The sequence below is a fragment of the Macrobrachium rosenbergii genome, chromosome 34, assembly GCF_040412425.1.
Source record: "Macrobrachium rosenbergii isolate ZJJX-2024 chromosome 34, ASM4041242v1, whole genome shotgun sequence".
Taxonomy (NCBI): domain Eukaryota; kingdom Metazoa; phylum Arthropoda; class Malacostraca; order Decapoda; family Palaemonidae; genus Macrobrachium; species Macrobrachium rosenbergii.
In genome coordinates, this window is record NC_089774.1 from 790,001 (window position 1) to 807,500 (window position 17,500).

Sequence of the window (17,500 nt, forward strand, 5' to 3'; positions counted from 1 at the left end):
TTATAAATGTCCACTAAAATGTTTACGGTCGCCCACCTTATAACCATTTATATCCGTCGCTATTGTTAACCCGAAATTTATTTACGAGCTCTTAAAACGAGTATAGAGAGATATAAAGGTAAATGAACTGTATGAATAACTTCTTCCCACAGACAGGGCGGCCATTCATGACCGTAGAATGAGAGGGGAGGTGTTCTCTCCCAAAATTCTGATAGGATAAAAATATAAAAAATATATCAATGTCATGTTTATATACTTGCTGGATTGGTTTTGCAGTTATGAAAATATTATTAATATTATTATTAATACATGCATATATATATATATATTCATAAATATATTTGGAAATATATATACATGAATAAAACGTATGTATATATATATATATATATATATTATATATATTTATAAGTACATTTAACACACACACACACACACACACACACATATATATATATATATATATATATATATATATATATATATATATATATATATATATATATATATATATATAGTAATTCCATAACTGCAAAAACAACCCAGCATGATAATGACATATTTTTTATATTTTTATCCTATCAGAATTTTGGGAGAGAACACACTCTTTTCATTCTACGGTAATGAATGGCCCCTGTCTGCGGGAAGAAGTTATTCATATCGTTCATTTACCTTTATATCTCTCTATACTCGTTTTAAGAGCTCGCAAATAAATTTCGGGTTAATGATAGCTTCGGATATAAATGGTTATAAGGTGGGCGACCGTAAACGTTGTAGTGAACATTTATAACCGAGACTCCCTTGAATTTACAACCGAGGGACATTCGCTCCGTATGAAGTTCATATTTTGATGACTCATAATGAAGATAGATAAATTGCCTTGATAAATTGGTTAGTGATAAATAGATTTGATAGATTTCATAGATCTCATTCCATCTAATATCTTTATGCGGTCGTTCATATGTTTTGGGGGAGAGGCTTCAATAATGGAGGCTGTGATACGATTATCATTCTGATCTATGGAAGTATTTTAATCATGTCGGATAATGCTATATGATGCACGGACGTATTTGAATCATCTGGGAATATCTATGAGGTTTTGGGGATATAGAATTATATAGACTGGTCTATTTTGAGGTTCGGGAGGGTGCCTCAGTTATAGCTTCAATCAGGGATTAATAAATTTGGGTTATTTAAAATCTTTTCATCCTAATGGGTCATTATAATATATCAGTGTAATTGTATCAACATATTTTATATTGCATTATATATCATTATTGTAATATATAATATGTAAGACATATATAAAATATATTTATATAATATATATATATATATATATATATATATATATATATATATATATATATATATATATATATATATATATATATATATATATATATATATATATATATATATATATATATATATATATTTTACACACACACACACACACACACACACACACACATATATATATATATATATATATATATATATATATATATATATATATATATATATATATATATATATATGTATATATATATTATATCAACAGTACTATATTACGTCCCCCGGTGTGGGTTAATACCGTCAGTCCACCTCACGAGGCACACTGTAAGCATTCCTTAATGTTCTTTTCAGCGTCCGTCCCTCTTAACTAAAAAAAAAAAAAAAAATCCTTCGCTCCTTACCTGTCGTAGGATCCGAATAGGACTTGGAGGAGATGAGGGGGAGCTGCCTCTCCCCACTCCACCAGGAGAGGTCAGGGGGAGGGCGCCCCCCGGCGCTCCTGCAGGTTAATTTGGCTGTGTCCTCCTCTCTCAGGGGACCCACTTCGTCCACCATCGTGTGGCCCTTCCACTGGATCGTGGGCTGCCCTGCTGGGACTTTTGGGGGGAGACAGGGGGGGAGGGAGGGAGGGGGTAAGAAGAAGAATTCATGTAAGTAGTATTTTCATAATTTATAATAATATTATTGAATTATTACTTGTGTCTACCAGTAGTTGAAGGGGATGTATACAAGCATAATTAATATGGTTCTATTTTCACAACCCATGATATTGTTATTATGATTGTTATAACTTTATTATTTGTGTCTAGTTGAAGGGAGGTTATAAATGCATGGTTAATATTAGTTCTTTTTTCACAACCTATATTATTATTATTATTATTATTATTATTATTATTATTATTATTTGTGTCTAGTTGATGGGGTGTTATGAAAAATTTTAATAAAATCTATGTTCACAACTCATTATTGTTATTATTATTGTTATTATAACTATTATTGGTGTCGAGTTGAAGGGATGTTGTGAAAGCATAATTAACATTGGTTGTATTTTCACAATACATTATTATTATTATTATTATTATTATTATTATTATTATTATTCTTTCAAAAGCTTTAAACATTATCATTATCATTCATTTTGGCTAAAAGATAAAAAGCATTGAATGAACGTACATACATACTGGTATTATCTTTATAATAATATAGCTTATTATTATTATTATTATTATTATTATTATTATTATTATTATTATTATTATTATTATTATTACAAACCTGTTATATTATTACGAGGCGCTCCAAAAACCTCGCTAAACTTAGCGAAAACAGCCTTAAAAAGACCCAAGCCATAATTAGGGTAATTCGTGAGCACTTTTAGCTCTCTCTCTCTCTCTCTCTCTCTCTCTCTCTCTCTCTCTCTCTCTCGTTTGTGCAGTGCAGGATTCTTAAGTATCGGTAATAACCATAAGAATTACCGCTATTTATTTTTATTAGTTTTTCTTTTTTTTTTTATTTTGGTAAGGTTAAAGAGTAGGTGATCTTAATTTTGTAATTAAGGGAATATTGGATGGTTGTTGAAGGTTGTTAGTTTGAGTAATGGGGACTGGGTGATTGGGGAAATCTTGGTAATGAAAGGTAAATAGGTAAGTATAAGGAACCGGAGATATTAATATATAAATATAAATTATATATATATATATATATATATATATATATATATATATATACATATATATATATATATATATATATATATATATATATATATATATATATATATATATAAGTTATATATTTAATATAATGTATATATATATTTTATGTATTTATATATTTATATTTATAAATATATATATATATATATATATATATATATATATATATATATATATATATATATATATATATATAGTATATATACATAAAAGTACAGAGAGAGAGAGAGAGAGAGAGGGTAGATAAAAGAGAGAGAGAGAGAGAGAGAGAGAGAGAGAGAGAGAGAGAGAGAGAGAGAGAGAGAGAGAGAGAGAGAGAGAGCTTTTCCCAAATTGCTATTTTTGTCTCACAACCCACATCCCCTGTTAAGATGCTCTCCTTAGATGAGGCCCATTTCACGCCCATAAAATTTTGAGAGCAGCATTTACTATCAGGTCCTGGGGACTGCCAGGAACCCCCCCCCCCCCAAATAAATAGAGACCAAAAGACCACTGGTGGACCAATTTCAGCCCGAATTCGCGAGAGGAAGAAACTATTAGGCGTATTTTGGAATTGTGTTGTTCCAGTTAGACAGGTGTTGGGGGGGTCGTGGCTGATAGTGGAATGGTTTTTTAATGTTGTGGAATTAGGTTTTTCGGTTTTGTTTTTCTACTCTTGTTTTGCAGATATGAGTAGGAAATTATCAGTTTATAAATACGTTTGTACGTGTATATAAATGTACATGTATATGTAAATGTATACGTATGTATGCATGTATGTATATATATATAAAATAAATAAATTATATAAATATATATAATATTATATATATATATATATATATATATATATATATATATATATATATATATATATATATATATATATATATATATATATATATATTTTTAAAAATGACTCTCATTTTTATAAAATTGAAAATGAGAAAATATGAGAGAGAGAGAGAGAGAGAGAGAGAGAGAGAGAGAGAGAGAGAGAGAGAGAGAGAGAGAGACATTAAAAACGTCAGCAAAGTTTTTTGGGTAGCAAATTAAAACTAAAATACTGGCTATGAAACAAAATACTTGCGTCATCCATAGAACGAAAAATCGGTAACCCCCTTAAACCCGCCCCCCTTAAGAAAAAATAAAACAAATAAGAAAATTGAAAGAAAGGAAAACAAACTACCGAAAGCTGGAACCACCGGAAAACAAGAAAAAAAAAAACTAAAAAAAACCGCGAGATTAAAACATCTTTTGGAAGCCAATATTTATTTTCCTTGAGTAGGCCTAATTAGAAAGTTGGTCCTTTGGCAAAGAACAAATGAAAATTGTTTGCACCGTCGAACGAATGCATCAGTTTGTTTGCGAAGCGAGTTTAGTTGCGAAATTCTCCTTACTAGGAAAAAGGGATAATATTCCTTTTCCTGTACCTCCGTTCATATTCACTTTCTTCCTTCTTTTACTTTCCTCAACCCTCTGCTAACAATTGTTTCATAGTGCAACTGCTTTTAGATTTTCCTCCTGTTACACCTTTCAAACCTTTTTACTCTCAGTTTCCGTTTCAGCGCTGAGTGACCTCAAAGGTCCCAGCTCTTGACCTTTGTCCTAAATTCTGTATTCTGTTCTGTTCTTATCATGGCGCATTATCGGTTGTAGTAGGCGACCCAGTCTCACGAAATTATCAGGATTATCAGTATTGTATTAAAATAATCTGTTATCTCAGATCTCAATCTCTCCCTTGGCTGAGTCGGTTGAGCTTCAGACCGTCGCTCGATGGGCCGGAGTTCAATCCCACCGACCGGCTGATGAAGAGTTAGAGGAATTTATTTCTGGTGATAGAAATTCATTTCTCGCTATAATGTGGTTCGGATTCCACTATAAGCTGTAGGTCCCGTTGCTAAGTAACCAATTGGTTCTTAGCCACGTAAAATAAGTCTAATCCTTCGGGCCAGCCCTAGGAGAGCTGTTAATCAGCTCAGTGGTCTGGTAAAACTAAGGTATACTTAATCTCAGATCTCAGGTGTAATTATCAAAGATTATTTTACACCAGGTTTTTGAAGTAATTGTCAGTCTTATCAAATGGCTCTGTAGATTGAATTATTTAGATAATCATAATTGTTATTGACAACAAATATATAAGTAAAATTATTGAAATAGTCGCGAAGAGTTAATGACATCAACAAAAATGTAATTATTTGTCAATGGTATTACCATTAACTTAACCAAAGTACATTTGATATATGTTTTGTGTATGCAGTTGTGAATTTTAAGTCAAATTTTGAAGGTATTTTGAAAATTTTATCACCAATACAGTAAAAAATCTCTATTTGGTATTGTTTATATATATATATATTATATATATACATATATATATATATATATATATTTATATATAAACACATATATATATATATGTATATATAAATGTGTGTATATATATATATATATATATATATATATATATATATATACATATATATATATATGTGTATATATGTGTATATATATATATATATATATATATATATATATATATATATATATATATATATAAATTTCTGACTCACGTCAGATCGAATTCAGTCTTCAGGTGGAAAGCAAGGCGTTGCCACTGGGCCATACAAGTCTAAAAGTCGGAACCTGAGAGCAACTGCACCCAGGAATTACCTGGGCAAGCTAACTGCTTGCATACCAGCGAGTTTTCCCCAACTTCCCGACTCAGCAATGACCCAATGGACAACATTTCATTCGAATTATCCTTCTGAGTGAATAAGATAGAAATCATCAACACACAATCACGTGTGGAACAGAAATAGGCTTCTGATCCCGACGTGAGTCAGAAATTTATTTCTGTTCCACACGTGATTGTGTGTTGATGATTTCTATCTTATTCACTCAGAAGGGATAATTGAATGAAATGTTGTCCATTGGGTCATTGCTGAGTCGGGAAGTTGGGGAAAACTGCTGGTATGCAAGCAGTTAGCTTGCCCAGGTAATTCCTTGGGTGCAGTTGCTCTCAGGTTCCGACTTTTTAGACTTGTATGGCCCAGTGGGTAACGCCTTGCTTTCCACCTGAGAGACCTGGGTTCGATCCTGACGTGAGTCAGAAATTTATTTCTGTTCCACACGTGATTGTGTGTTGATGATTTCTATATATATATATATATATATATATATATATATATATATATATATATATATATATAAATTCCTTAAAAGTAATAAAGCATCTCCGATCAGCAAACAAAGTTTATCAGGGTCCATTAAAGTGTTTATAACGAGAACAAGATTTCATCACTATATTTTCTTGTGTAATTTTATTATTATTATTATTATTATTATTATTATTATTATTATTATTATTATTATTATTATTACAAAAATCCCTACTCTAAACCCTTCTAGTTCTGTAGCACAAACTCTAAACACAAATTCTCCAAGCACAGGATTCTGTAAACACAGGGTCCTCCAAGCACAGAATTCTCAGACCACGAATCCTCTCCTTAATTGGTAAACGCCGGTCGGTTAAACCGGCATGAAATGCCCCAATCAAAGTTTAGTCCGGCCAATCATGCGGGAATCACAAGGTGAAGGAGTTGATTGCATCGTCCGAATTGCGATCAATCCTTCGAGTTGAAAGAAACAAGTAATAAATGCGCCGAAGTTTCTTCTTCGGCGCAGTCGAGTTTTCTGTACAGCCGCTTCAGCGTATAACCAAGGCCACCGAAAATAGATATATCTTTCGGCGGTCTCGGTATAATGCTGTATGAGCCGTAGCCCATTAAATTTTAATCACGGCCCGGTGGTGGCCTATCCTTTATCGTTGCCAGAAGAACGATTATGGCTAACTTTAACCTTAGATAAAATAAAAACTACCGAGGCTAGAGGGCTACAATTTGGTATGTTTGATGACTGGAGGGTGGATGATCAACATGCCAATTTGCAGCCCTCTAGCCTCAGTAGTTTTTAAGATCTGAGGGCGGACAGAAAAGGTGCGGACGGACAGACAAAGCCGGCACAAGAGTGTTCTTTTACAGAAAACTAAAAGGAGAAATAGATTTTATCTTGTTGTTGTTGGCAGAGGCAAATGTTTAGTGAAGGGTTTGGTAAATGATTCTGTGAGAAATAGTTTTTTTTCGTTTTTTTTTTTTTTATTTCAAGAAAATGGCAGAATTGTTTTGATCGTTTTGGATTTATTTTATTAGATAAATGCTTTCAGAAACTTTGAATGTAATTTTATTTATTTTTTTTTAGTTCAGTCAGAGATATTATTATTATTATTATTATTATTATTATTATTATTATTATTATTATTATTATTATTATTAATTAACTTCAGAAGTAGCCTGGGTAGCAGGAAATCTCAGTTTCAATTTAGATCGAATTCAAAATTTTATGTAGGTGCTGCAGTCGTAATCTCAAAACAACGTTGCAAACAATACTTCGTTCAATTTCAAGTTCTAAAAATGTAAAATGTCAAAAAGTTATTAACAAGAGTACGTATAGAAAACATTTACAATAAAAATCGAAAACTTTATTAAAACACTAATATAAAACTTCAAAGGAAAGCTGGACGAGTCCACATTTAGAGCTGGTTTTAATTTGCTTATATACAGAGAGTTCTGGTAATCTAACATCATTTTCAACTATACCTCTTAAAAATGATGTTAAAATCTTCAACATTTACATTAGTGTTGCAGACCTTATGGCAGTGGGTCCTTTTGGCTGAATATAAAGGCTTTGACGAACTAAAAGGTATGAAATTGCAGGGAAATAATTTTTTGTCAGTTTTACATTTGCACTCTTTATACCAACGTTCCGAAGAGTGAAACCATCAATATTTTAACGTCCAAAATCTATGAAAACGACGAAAGTGTTGGTAACTTCACAAGGAAGGAGTTTAAAAGATTGATTGAACTGGCTATAAAGGACACTCACTTTTTATTCAGTGGGCAATATTATGAACAAGTAGACGGATTAGCCATGGGATCTCCTTTATCGGCAACATTGGCCAACATTTTTCTCTGCCATTACGAAAGAGAATGGTCAGAACGATGCCCCATTGACTTTAAACCTAAATTATACCGACGTTACGTGGATGACGCCTTTTTGATATTCGAGAGCGAGTAGCAAGCTAACCTGTTAATAAACTATATAAATACAAAGCATAATAGGATAAAGTTCACCGTTGAATTAGAGCAAAACAACCAGTTACCTTTTTTAGATGTACTCGTTTCTCGACAAAGTACTGATTTCAGTATTACAGTCTATAAAAAACCAACATTTATTAGTCTTGGGGTGAATTTTCTCAGTGCTTGTTGTAAGACATTTAAATTTGATACATTTAACACTTTATTTTTTCGATCTTTTAAACTTACCAGTACATATGAATTATTTCTTGAAGAACTGTTGTTCTTAAAGAATTTTTTAATGATAATGGTTTTACCGATAAGTTGTTCTTTAACAAATTAAGAGTCTTTAAACAGAGCGTACACGCACCTCCAAAACCCTTCGGTCCTAGAAAGATGACTTTCCGTTTCCAAATGCCATTCTTGAACGACAAAACGCACGATTTTTTCAAAAGAAAGAAATGTATTAAATTTTTAGCAAATATTTTCCACAAACCACCCCTTCAGTAATATTCTATAACTACAAAATTGAGAATTTTGTTAACTATAAAGAAAAATTGCCACCTTCTTATGAATCTGGAATCGTATACATATACATATACAGTATATATGTATATATATATATATATATATATATATTTATGTATATATATGTATACTGTATATATATACACATATACATATACATAAACCAGCCATTCAGAATCGCAGTAATTCTATAAAAAAACAGAGAATAATATAGAATAAAACTTTTCATTTCCAGCGATGTTTCGGAATTAGAAAAGTTTTTACGTATCATTTATGGAGCCGAAAGTTCGAACTGGAATTTTTTGCTGTAGCGCTGAAACTTTCGGTTTGAAATGATAACATGGCGTAATGCAGTAGTCAGGTTCTTGCTGTCGTTATTGCGTGTAATACCTGCCTAATGCTGGATATGCGTAGCAGTTTTGTGTGTATATAAATTATATATATGTTTATTTAATTTAATATATATCGTTATCAATGTTATTACCATGAAATTCACAATGTCGTGAAAAATTGTGTAATAACAATCCACAATTATGTAAATTTTATGTAATTTGTGAATACAAAATATATTTTATTATTATTATTTTATTATTAATAAACACATTTGAAATTAAAATATGTGCAATATATACGGTAAGTATTTATATATGAATTTTAATTCCTTTTGTAATCAGTAATAATAATAATAATAATAATAATAATAATAATAATAATAATAATAATAATAATAATTAATTATTATTATTATTATTATTATTATTATTATTATCTCTTATTATTATTAGTATTATTATTATTATTACTTGGAATTATAATAGGCATAAGATATACTATTTATAAACTATATATATATTATATATATATATATATATATATATATATATATATATATATATATATATATATATATATAAACGTATTGTAATTCCTTACTTAAATAATAATAGTAATGGAGAAACAAATCAAAGTTATGTATATGTTCATATAATTAAGAACTGACAAGGGGAATCGAACAGATTCCCGAAAGCTATCTGTCCAGATTTATCCTTAAACATATGTATATATACGTATACATAACTGTGGATTTGTTTCTCCATATCAAGACATGCTACTATGAGTATTTTTTAATAATAATAATAATAATAATAATAATATTATTATCACAATTATTACAAATACAATACAACACGAACCTAAACCACAAGACTAGCATTCGAACAACAAGAAACTTCATGAAGTTTACGATATTGGACTTGACACGGGGAAGTTTTGGTTGGGGGGGAGGGGAGTAGGTAAGGTAAGAAGTTACCCCAATCCAGATCGAGGCAGAGATAGAGAGAGAGACGAGAATAAACTCCGTAACTTCATCTGGGAAGAAGAAGAAGAAGAAGTGAGAAGAAGAAGAAGAAGATCACGAAGAAGAAGAAGAAAAAGAAGGAGAAGAAGAAGAAGAAGACCACGAAGAAGAAGAAGAAGAAGAAGACCACGAAGAAGAAGGAGAAGAAAAAGAAGAAGTAGAAGAAAAAGGAGATGAAGAAGAAGAAGAAGAAGACCACGAAGAAGAAGGAGAAGAAAAAGAAGAAGAAGAAGAAAAAGGAGAAGAAGAAGAAAAAGAAGAAGAAGAAGAAAAAGAAGAAGAAGAAGAAGAAGAAGAAGAAGAAACCACGAAGAAGAGGAAGAAGAAGAAGAAGAAGATGATGTAAAAGGGGTTAATTGTTTGAGTTATCTGCCTTCCCCCTTTTTAGAATACTGTTGATTAATGTGCTAACTTCTTCAGGGTGAGGTTGCTAGCCTTACAGCCTGCTTCAGGACCCTGGCTAAGACCCACTACCGTGAACTAATCGCCAGGTACTTTTTCAGTGCTTAAAATAGCAACAATTTGACTTTACATTAAATTAACTCAAAGCTGTTTCACCCTGTAGGATCTACTTCGGGGTCTGTTGGTGATTATTATTATTATTATTATTATTATTATTATTATTATTATTATTATTATTATTATTATTATGAGTGTACAAATGTAAGAGAGTCGAGGAAAATCAATAGTCATAGGAATTTCTATGTGTTACTGAAGGTAGGATTATTAACAGACAGTGTCATTAACCTAACATAACTTGACCAGTTTTGTTTTACAAGACAGGGTCACTAACATAACCTAACTTGACCTAGGCTTGCTCTGACCTCTCCTCCTATCTGGACTTGGGAGTGATTTTTCATTATCATCAGGGTAGTATGTATTCGCTCAATAGTTCTACAATATCCGGACTCCAGAAAACCAAAATAACTTGACCTTTATAGTTTTACAGGACAGGGTCATTAACCTAACATGACTTAGGCCTACGCTGACTTCTCCTCTTATCCAGACTTAGGACTGATTTTTCATTATCATCAGAGCGTTAGGTGTTCGCTTAACTGCTCGACATTATCCGGGTGCCAGAAACCCAGCCTAACCTGACCTGTTTTGTTTAACAAGATAGAGTCATTAACCTAACCTAACTTGACCAAACCCTGTGCTGACCTCTCCTCTTAATCTGACTTGGGACTGACTTTTCATAATGATCAGGGCGGTAGGTATTTGCTTAACCACTCGACATTATCCGGACACCAAAACCACAAGAGAATAGAACTCGCACACTCTCCTGAGAGCAGTGGTAATCATCCTCACTCAAACACAACATTTCTCTAACCTGCTCAGGGAGGGAAAACCCACAAGCGAGAGATGAGCACATAATCAAGAATGCCTTAAGCAACTTCAGGAGAAGTTCAGCAGAAGTTCTGATATTGGTCCTGGTCTGTACGTAGGAGGAGGAGGAGGTGTGGGAAGAAGGAAGGAGGAAGAAGTCTAGGAAGTTGGCCTAGCCAAGTTTGGGGAAGAGGATGCGTTTGGAAACTTCACAAGGGGACGAGACAGACTCTTGAACATTTGCCAGAATTATGGAAGGAAAAACGGGGCTTTCAGATAAAGGAGATGGAACAGTGAATCAAAAAATTAGGTGGGAGAAGTTTTCCATGAGGTTGTTACACGGGTTTTGTTGGCCAGAAAAAAAAACTGACGAAAGAGGAGAATAACAGTTCTCTGAGAACTGCCATGGATTTTTATACAAAGGAATAAAGATTTTTTAACGAAGGTTCCTCTTTTGGAAGTTGGTTCTCATTAAGGTCAGTCTTTTATGATCTTTATCTTGTGTGAAAATGATTTTTTAAAGGTGTTCTTTATGAGAGTAATTTTGATTTTTAAATCTTCTTATGAGAGTAATTCTTTGGAAGTCATGTTTGAGGAAAAGTTATTTTTGTGAAGATGATTTTTCATAGGAATTATTATTCCAGTGACAAAATCCAAACATATTTAAGGCAATTTTAGTATGAATATGGCAGTGGCTTAACTACAATTTTATCTAGGCCATCCAGTCTCAGTGTAACCTCTAAATATTAAAACTAAATTCATTAATATATCTCTCCATAATTCTTAAGTTGAGTTTTACTTCCCATATCTCTCTCCCTCCCTCCCCCATTCATTATCAGCATTATCAAGTCATTAAATCTCCCTTCTTTGCCATTTTCTTTCTTGCTAATTGCATGCAATACCGTTTCCAGCTACATCTCCAATTAGCATTCAAGTATGTGACGCTCCGTTAATTTCGGATATTGGGTCATTTGAATACTCGGAATCCCTAAGACTTAGATAATGGGGACTGCTTCCATTAACTGCTTTCTTCTGTCCTTAAAACCGCTTTCTTCTTTTCGTAACTGCTTATTTTCCTCTTTCATGAACTGCTCTCGTATGCCTTTTAAAAGTATTTAATGTGCTTGACTGGTTCTTTTTGGACAATGGTTTTTGTTTTTAACTTGTTGGAAATTCTGTGAAATGGAATTCGTTTCTGTCCTGGCAGAATGGGATATGTATTATACCAATGTTTATTGCTTTTATTCCTTCAGAATAAGTGCTTATACACACAAGCATTTCCTGCTGAATCAGTTACCCCATTCTTTGCATTCGCTCACTTGTCACAAACTCTATCCACTTTGGTATCTGTCACCCAGCTCGTTTTTCATCCTTTTTCTGAATAATAATAATAATAATAATAATAATAATAATAATAATAATAATAATAATAATAGTTGCTTTGTCTTCTGTTACTTTAATTGGACAATGAGTCGATATATCTTCATCCACTTCTCTTCTTGCTATTAAATCTATCAAGTCTTTGTCCCATCTGCTCTTTACTGATACACTATCTAATAAACTGTTTCCTAACCATTTTCTTTTTCCCTAACTATATTTATAGGTATTCTTTGTATACAGCAATACATTAACAGTCATCAAACCTCTGTAAGAACATCGATACAAAACTACCTCCAGATTTTCTTGCATTGCAGTCATTCTGACACTAAAACTTACATTTCACATTAAAACCACTCAGCACAACTACCCTTTCTCATTCAACTAGCCCAGCCAGGCACAGATTGAGGCTTTTTCCTTCACTTTCACTCTTTTTCACTCTTTTTCACTCTTTTTCACTCTTGGACCATATACACTTTCTGTCACAAGGTTTTTTTTTCCACTTGTACTCTCAGTCTTTGCACTAATATATTTGTACAATGATTCATTGTACACTGATTCATTCATACAATTCTCCTTTTACAGCCACCTTAGGTGCAATCACTTTTTAGTCTTCCCAGTACTGCACTATCTGCAATATTGCCATTTCACTCTGGCTGCCATATTACCTAGCTCTCTCAGTGGTCCAGTGGTTAACTATCATTCCTCACTAGCTAGAGACCCCAGATTGGAATACAAAGGATAGAAATAACTTAGGTTCATTTCCGGAAGGATTCACGTTGCATCCAAGCAGTAGGATGGTAGTGCCATCAGTATACCTCACACGGTGCACTGTAGGCATCACTTAAGGCTCTTTACAGCACTCATTCAGCCCATAGTTGCAACCCCTTTCATTCCTTTTACTGTACCTCCATTCATAGTCTATTCCATCTTACTTTCCTCAACCCTCTCCTGACAATTTTCTCAGAGTGCAGCTGTGAGGCTTTCCTCCCGTTGCACCTTTCAAATCACCTTCTCTCTCGTTTTCCCTTTCAGCGCTGAATGACCTTGCTCATATGTCCCAGTGCTTGGCCTTTGGCCTAAAATTTACATTCCAGTTCCAATTCCCGAAAGATAAGCATCATTCCTGTTAATATTAGCAGTGAATTATATCCCTGGTGGTCAGTCAAATGCTGTTGTTTGCAGCCATGATAATTGTAACAGTTAAAAGACCTTACTTACTAACAACTGTCTACCTTGTGGTCAGACAACTGCTTTTGGTTGTAGTCATGATAATTATAACTGTTATCAGACAATGCTTACTGACAACTGGCTACCTGGTGGTCAGCCAGCTGCTGTTGGTTGCAGCCATGATAATTATAACAGTTATCAGACAGCACTTAGTGACAGCTGTCTACCTGGTGGTCAGCCAACTGCTGTTGGTTGCAGCCATGATAATTATAACAGTTATCAGAGAACCTTACTGACAACTGTCTACCTGGCGGTCAGTCAACTGCTGTTGGTTGTAAACAATACTTACTGACAACAGTTAAATTAACGACAACAGTCGTAGAAGGGGACACTCTGAAATCCACCCTGCACGTATACACGCCCTGGTCATTCTCGTGGGCGGGTTCCAAGACCAGCATGGGCGGATCTGACCCCGTCTGGAAGAAGGCACGCCCACCCAGCGCCTTCTCGCTCGCCCATCTGATTCCGGAGGTGAACTCTCCCGCTCGGGCGTCGTAACTGAAAGGAAGATATAGGAGATTTTGGTAATGATAATTAATGTTTTTTTTTTATTTTTGGATTTTTATTGGTATTTAGGTAATTCAGAAGTGAAAAAACTTTTATGAAATTGCACAATGGTATAAATGTCATACACTGTATATATATATATATATATATATATATATATATATATATATATATATATATATATATATATATATATATATATATATATATATATACTGTCTGCATTTTGTGTATTTAAAAATATCCTCTTGCTCAGTGGCTTTACCACACACAGAAAAATAAATGCTTGAACAATATTCCGTTCCACACAATAGAATATTTTTATTAATCTTTATCAATATATTTATTCCCTAACCCAATTTAATACGAGAAAGTGAAGACATATCCGACTATATTTTAATGCCAATGAAAATTATGGAAAAAGGATTTAAAACCATTTTCAGAAACTTCAAAAAATCCATGATAATCCGAGGTTAACCTTCAGATCCGTAATCTTTATCTTCTTTATATTATGGCTCTTACTTTGCTGTCCAGCCACTCTAACAGTTCTTTGCTTTCACTTTATTAAGCAATGAATGGCTGAAAGTTCCCCAGCACTGTTGTGTAGCCTAAATTTTATTATTTATTTCTTCCCAAAAATAGAGGAAGATTAACCTCTCTCTCTCTCTCTCTCTCTCTCAAAAAACTTCCAACCCCTTCCAGAACCCCTCCAATTCCCTCTTCCTCCAAAAAGCCTCCTACTCCCTGTCCCTAAAAACCTCCAGTTCCTTCTCCCTCACTCTCCAAAAAACCTCCAATTATCTCTTCCTCTCCTTCCATAAAAATCCAGTTCCCTTCATCTCCCTCAAAAAAACCTCCAGTTATCTCTTCCTATCCCTCCATAAAACCTCTAATTACCTCTCCCTCCAAAAAACCTCCAATTCCATCTCTCTCCAAAAAACTTCCAATTCCCTCTCCCTCAAGAAATCTCCAATTCCCTCTCCCTCTCCCTCCAAAAAACCACAAATTCCCTCCCTCTCCCTACAAAACTCCTCCAGTTCCATCTTCCTCTCCCTCAAAAATCATCCAAGTCCCTCTCTGTCTCCCTCAGAAAACTTCCAATTCCCTCTCCCTCTCCCTCCATCAAACCACAAATTCCCTCCCTATCCCTCCAAAAGTCCTCCAATCCCCTCTCCCTCAAAAACCTCCAATTCGCTCTCCCTCTCCCTACAAAAACCTCCAATTCCCTCTCCTTCCAAAAAACCACAAATTCTCACCCTCAACCTAAAAAACTAAAATTCTCTCTCCCTCCCCCTCCAAAAAACCTTCAGTTCCCTCCCTCTTCCTCCAAAATAACCTCCAATTCCCTCCATCTCCCTCCAAAAAACATGCTATTATTTCTCCATCTCCCTACAAAAAACATCCAATTATCTCTCCCTCTATCCCCAGTTCCCTCTCCCTCTTCCCAAAAAAACCTCCAGTTCCCTCTCCCTCTCCCTCCAAAAACCTCCAATTTCCTCTCCCTCTCCCTCCAAAAAACCTCAAATTCCCCTTCCCTCTCCCTCAGAAATTTCCAATTCCCTCTCCCTCCAAAAAACCTTCAACTCCATCTCCCTCAAAAAACCTCCAATTCACTCTCCCTCCAATTCCCGCCATCTCCCTCCAAAAACCCTGTAATTATCTCTCCATCTCGACTACAAAAAACTCAAATTATCTCTCCCCCTACCTCCAGTCCCATCTCCCTTAAAAAACCAAACTTCTCCCTCTCTCTCTTTCCAAAAAATCCCTCCAATTCCCTACATCTACCTCCAGAAAGCCTCCAACACCCTCTTCCTCTCCCTCCAAAAAACCTGCAGTTCCCTCTCCTCTCCCTCCAAAAAACCTCCAGTTGCCTCTCCTCTCCCTCCAAAAAATCTCCAATTCCCTCTCCTCTCCCTCCAAAAAACCTCCAATTCCCTCTCCCTCTCCCTCCAAAAATCTGCAAATTCCCTCTGTCTCCCTCAAAAAACTTCCAAGTCCTTCTCCCTCCAAAGAACCTACAAATCCCTCCCTCAACCTTCAAAAACTTCCAATTCCCTCTCCCTCCAAAAACCTCCAATTCTCTCAATCTCCCTCCAAAAACCCTGCAATTATCTCTCCATCTCCCTATAAAAAACCTCCAATTATCTCTCCCTCTACCTCCAGTTCCATATCCCTCCAAAAAACCAAATCCCCTCTCCCTCTCCTTTCAAAAATCTCCAACTCCCTCTCCCTCCAAAAACCCCAATTCCCTCTCCCTCCAAAAAAACTCCAATTCTCTCTCCCTTCAAAAACCTCCAATTTCCTGTCCCTCCAAAAAACTCCCATTCCCTCTCCCTTCAAAAAACCTCCCATTCCCTCTCCCTCCAAAAAACCTCCAATTCCCTCTCCCTCCAAAAAACTCAGATTCCCTCTTCCTAAAAAGACCTCCAATTCCCTCTCCCTCCAAAAAAAAAAAAAAAATCCCCTCTCCCTCCAAAAACCTCCAATTCCCTCTCCCTTGAAAAAACTCTCCAATTCCCTCTCCCTTTAAGAAACCTCCAATTCCCACTCCCTCCAAAAAAAACTCCAATTCCCACTCCCTCCAAAAAACTCCAATTCCCTCCCCGTTAAAAAAATCCAATTCCCACTCCCTTTAAAAAGCCTCCAATTCCTCCTCTCTCTAAAAAACCTCCAATTCCCTCTCCCTTTCCCTCCAGAAAACCTCCAACTCCCTCTCCCTCCAAATACAGAAGACCCTCCAAGTTTCTCTCCGGGATTTGAAAGACACTAATTGCAAACTCGTTCGCAACTGAATGTGGCGACGCCATTGTTGCAAAGAGCAACAGAAATCATGAAAAATAAAGGTAAATGAACCTTCTCTCTCTCTCTCTCTCTCTCTCTCTCTCTCTCTCTCTCTCTCTCTCTCTCTCTCTCTCTCATTCTTATAGGCTGAACTTAGAATGACAGAACAGAATCTCTTAATAATCTTGTTTTCCAAATTCTCTCTCTCTCTCTCTCTCTCTCTCTCTCTCTCTCTCTCTCTCTCTCTCTCTCTCTCTCTCTCTCTCTCT

General features: G+C 34.7%; 1 protein-coding gene across 2 annotated transcripts in view; it reads right to left on the reverse strand.

Moving 5' to 3' along the window:
- LOC136856041 (uncharacterized) overlaps positions 1–17,500 on the reverse strand; it is a 276,656-nt gene that overhangs the window by 64,022 nt on the left and 195,134 nt on the right. For both annotated transcript variants that reach the window (XM_067133599.1, XM_067133600.1), the window contains 2 exons: positions 14,233–14,441; positions 1,701–1,895 (listed from right to left, as the gene is read on the reverse strand). In XM_067133599.1, the coding sequence (XP_066989700.1) occupies positions 1,701–1,895; positions 14,233–14,441 (404 nt within the window). The remainder of the gene's footprint in view (positions 1–1,700; positions 1,896–14,232; positions 14,442–17,500) is intronic.